At 65.5% G+C, this 3,536-nt stretch overlaps 1 protein-coding gene across 1 annotated transcript; it reads left to right on the top strand.

Annotated features, from left to right (window-relative positions):
- Positions 1-1,691: 1,691 nt before the first annotated feature.
- Positions 1,692-2,609, top strand: FOXL2 (forkhead box L2; the record flags this gene model as incomplete). Its single annotated transcript, XM_079539512.1, has 1 exon — positions 1,692-2,609. One exon carries the CDS (start codon positions 1,692-1,694, stop codon positions 2,607-2,609), a length of 918 nt encoding a protein of 305 aa, XP_079395638.1.
- Between the last annotated feature and the right edge of the window lie 927 nt (positions 2,610-3,536).

The raw sequence follows: 3,536 nt of genomic DNA, 5'->3' as shown, positions 1-3,536 counted from the left end.
TGCGGGAGCGGGCGGCTGCGGGAGCGAGATGGCCGGGGTAGGACTGGGCCCGGGGGTGTTGCTGGGCGCCGAGGGCTGTGCGCCGAAAAGCAAGGTGTGTCGTTGGTGTGACCGCATGTGTGGAGATCGTGTTTTAGGAACGTGAGTTTCTCGACGGACGCGAGATAAGTGATCAGCCTGTGCAGCTGTAGGTGAACGTGCAGAACTATATTTTAATCGGTAAATACAACAGCTCCCGAAGGGTGATTCATTTTCTCCCCTACAGTTCGTTCCAAATTCCTCTCCCGGAGAGGGAAGCAGGACCCCTGCGCATCTCCCCGGGCACACTCACTGGGAGCGGCCGAGCTCCGCCGGGAGCACCGACAGAGAGCTGCCGTCCCTCCGCGCTCGGGTTTGGGCTTGATTACGAAAAATGTTATGGCACGCAAAGTGCGCGGGGCGGGGAATAGCGCTTGTCAGCGATTCGCGTCCCAGAAAGGTGAAAGTGGGGCTGCGGGCCGAGTGCGAACAGCAGCCACGGGGCTGCGCGTGGAACTCAGCGAGCCGCGCTGCTCGGCAGCCCTTGCCGTGAGACGAAGCGCAGAGCAGTGCTCGGCTGCGGCCCCGGTCCCCTGCTTTGGGTTGTGTCCGCGGCCAGACTCCGCCGCGCCCCGAGGGCCTCTCAGGTGGGCCGGAGCTCGGCTGCTCCGGGGCGAGGGCTGCTTCAAAAATCGTTTGAAGCATCCTCGGTCTTATTCGCCTATTTCTGTGACTGCAGGTAGAACGACACCGTTAACGATTCGTTGTGACACGGCACCTTTTCAGTTCAGGCTTCTATACCGCCGCTCGCTGAGGCTTCACCCGAAGGCAGAACAGGGGAAGGAAAAGATGCGATCCTCGGGGATGCGTGCGAAATAAGTGGGAGCCCTGCGGGGAGGGGCGCAGGGGCACCACGGACCCTGCCCTGCCCTGTTCCGTCCCTGCCCCAGGGCTTCTGGCGGCCCGGCAGCCGTTGCAGGAGGGAGAAGGAGCGACTCGACAGCCCCGCTCCGTGCCACACGGACGGCAGAACCGAGCGGCAGAAGCGCTCCCAACCTCCCTTTGCTCCCCGAGCGCGGCCCGGGGCCAAGACATATAAACGCGGCCGCGTGCAGCCACCGGGCAGGGCCGAGCGCGGCGGCTGCCGTCCGCGGAACAGCTCCGAGCCGCGGGCCCGGGGAGGGCGGGAGGGCGGCGGCGGCGGCGGCGGGGGCGGCTCGTTGGAGCCCCCCGCCTCCCCACCCCCCCGGTGGCGCGGCCGCACCGGGGCGGTTCCACGCCGCGCCGCTCCGCGGGGCCACGTCGGGCCGCGTGTGCGCGGGGCCGAGCGCCGTGACTGCGGGCTGAACCCGGCCGTGCCCAGCGGCTCGGCGGCGATAGGGGAGCGGGCTCCTGACGAAAGCGGAACTCGGCCGGGCCCATACAAATCAGAAAAGAGCCCGGCCGCCGCGGCAGAGGGGAGCGGAGCCCGCTGGGGCAGGGACGCCGCCGCCGCCGCCGCGCTGCACGGACCCGCGGCGCCGCGAGAGGCGCCGAGCGAGCTCCGTCCCGGCCCCGGCCCCGGCTCTGGCGAGCTGCCGACGGGACGGCCGCCAGCAGCAGATCTCTGCACCCGCACCGCTCCGCACCGGCACAGCTCCGCGCCGGCACCGCGGCGCGCGGCCGCGGACACCATGATGAGCGGCTACGCGGACGGCGAGGAGGACGCGGTGGCGATGCTGGCCCATGACGGCGGCGGCAGCAAGGAGCCGGAGCGGGGCAAGGAGGAACTGAGCGCCGAGAAGGGCCCCGAAAAGCCGGACCCGTCGCAGAAGCCCCCCTACTCCTACGTGGCCCTGATCGCAATGGCCATACGGGAGAGCGCCGAGAAGAGGCTCACGCTGTCCGGGATCTACCAGTACATCATCAGCAAGTTCCCTTTCTATGAGAAGAACAAGAAGGGCTGGCAGAACAGCATCCGCCACAACCTCAGTCTCAACGAGTGCTTCATCAAGGTGCCCCGCGAGGGCGGCGGGGAGCGCAAGGGCAACTACTGGACGCTGGACCCCGCCTGCGAGGACATGTTCGAGAAGGGCAACTACCGCCGGCGGCGGAGGATGAAGCGGCCCTTCCGGCCGCCCCCGACTCACTTCCAGCCCGGCAAGAGCCTCTTCGGCCCCGACGGCTACGGCTACCTCTCCCCGCCCAAGTACCTGCAGTCCACCTTCATGAACAACTCGTGGCCGCTGCCGCAGCCCCCCGCGCCCGTGCCCTACGCCTCCTGCCAGATGTCCGGCGGCAGCGTCAGCCCCGTCAACGTGAAAGGACTCTCGGGCCCTGCCTCCTACGGCCCCTACTCGCGGGTGCAGAGCGTGGCGCTACCCGGCATGGTGAACTCCTACAACGGCGTGGCCCACCCGCACCACCCGCACGCCCACCACCCGCAGCAGCTGGGCCCGGCCAGCCCCGCGCCTCCCGCCGCCCCGGCCGCGAACGGAGCCGGCCTCCAGTTCGCCTGCGCCCGCCAGCCCGCCGAGCTGTCCGTCATGCACTGTTCCTACTGGGAGCACGACAGCAAACACGGCGCCCTGCACTCCCGCATTGACATCTAGGGAACGGGTCCCCGCCGCCGCCGCGCGACGCCCGCTCCGGCTGCGGACGTCCCTCTCCGTGCCCGCCGCGGCGGGCGGGCGGCTCCCGGCTGGCGCGGTCTGTCCGCCGGTCCGTCTGTGTGTGTGTGTCTGTCTTCGGAGAGGCCTCGGGGTCGGCTTTTTGTCGCTTTATTTCTGGGGGCGCGGGGGACGCGGTGACGGCGGGCCGCCGCCTCTCCGAACTCTGCTCCTTTGTGACTCGGCCTTCAAGCGCTCGGGCTCGGCCTGTGAGCAGCGCGGCCTTCTCGCCGGGCCCGGGTGCCGCCGGCTGAGCTCGGCCTCTTCCTCCCGCTCCTCTTCCTCTTCGGCCGCAAAGCGCGGCGCTGCTGCGGTGCCTTTCCCCGGGCGGCGCCGGGTGGGACTGCGCGGTGGGATCCGGGGGCCGGGACCGTTCGTGAAGGCTCCGGCCGTGGGAGATACGGTTTTTAAAGGAGACGATGTCCTCTGAGGTCTTACAAGAAATTTTATGTAGGTCTAAAAAAATATATTTTGATGTTATAAAAAAAAAAAAGACGGTTTCCTATGAAATTTGAATATTTCTCCGTGCTCATAGTATAATTGATAATGAAAGTTTAAACTAGCTCCGTATTTTTGTCCCCAGACCTGGCCCGAAAGGGATTTCGGTAGGTTCTGCTTTGAGTGCTCGCCCTTTTTCTTAAAACGTTTTGATCCTTCGATTTTACATAGATGAATGTGAAAAGAAATAGCGTGTATAACACAGGGGCCAGTTCTTAGCGATTGTGTAAGCGTTTCTGTAAGCTGATAGATGCTGTGGCGTAGTACCGTTTTGGGACCAACTTCTCTAGAGTGGCCTAGCACTGTTAATGTACTTTCTAGCCTTGTAAGGTCTCCAATAAATGCCTTTCTCTTAATATTGTTTTGTTTCTC

This window comes from Tetrao urogallus (genome assembly GCF_951394365.1).
Source record: "Tetrao urogallus genome assembly, chromosome: 9".
NCBI lineage: Eukaryota > Metazoa > Chordata > Aves > Galliformes > Phasianidae > Tetrao > Tetrao urogallus.
This window is presented reverse-complemented; position numbering and strand designations above follow the sequence as displayed.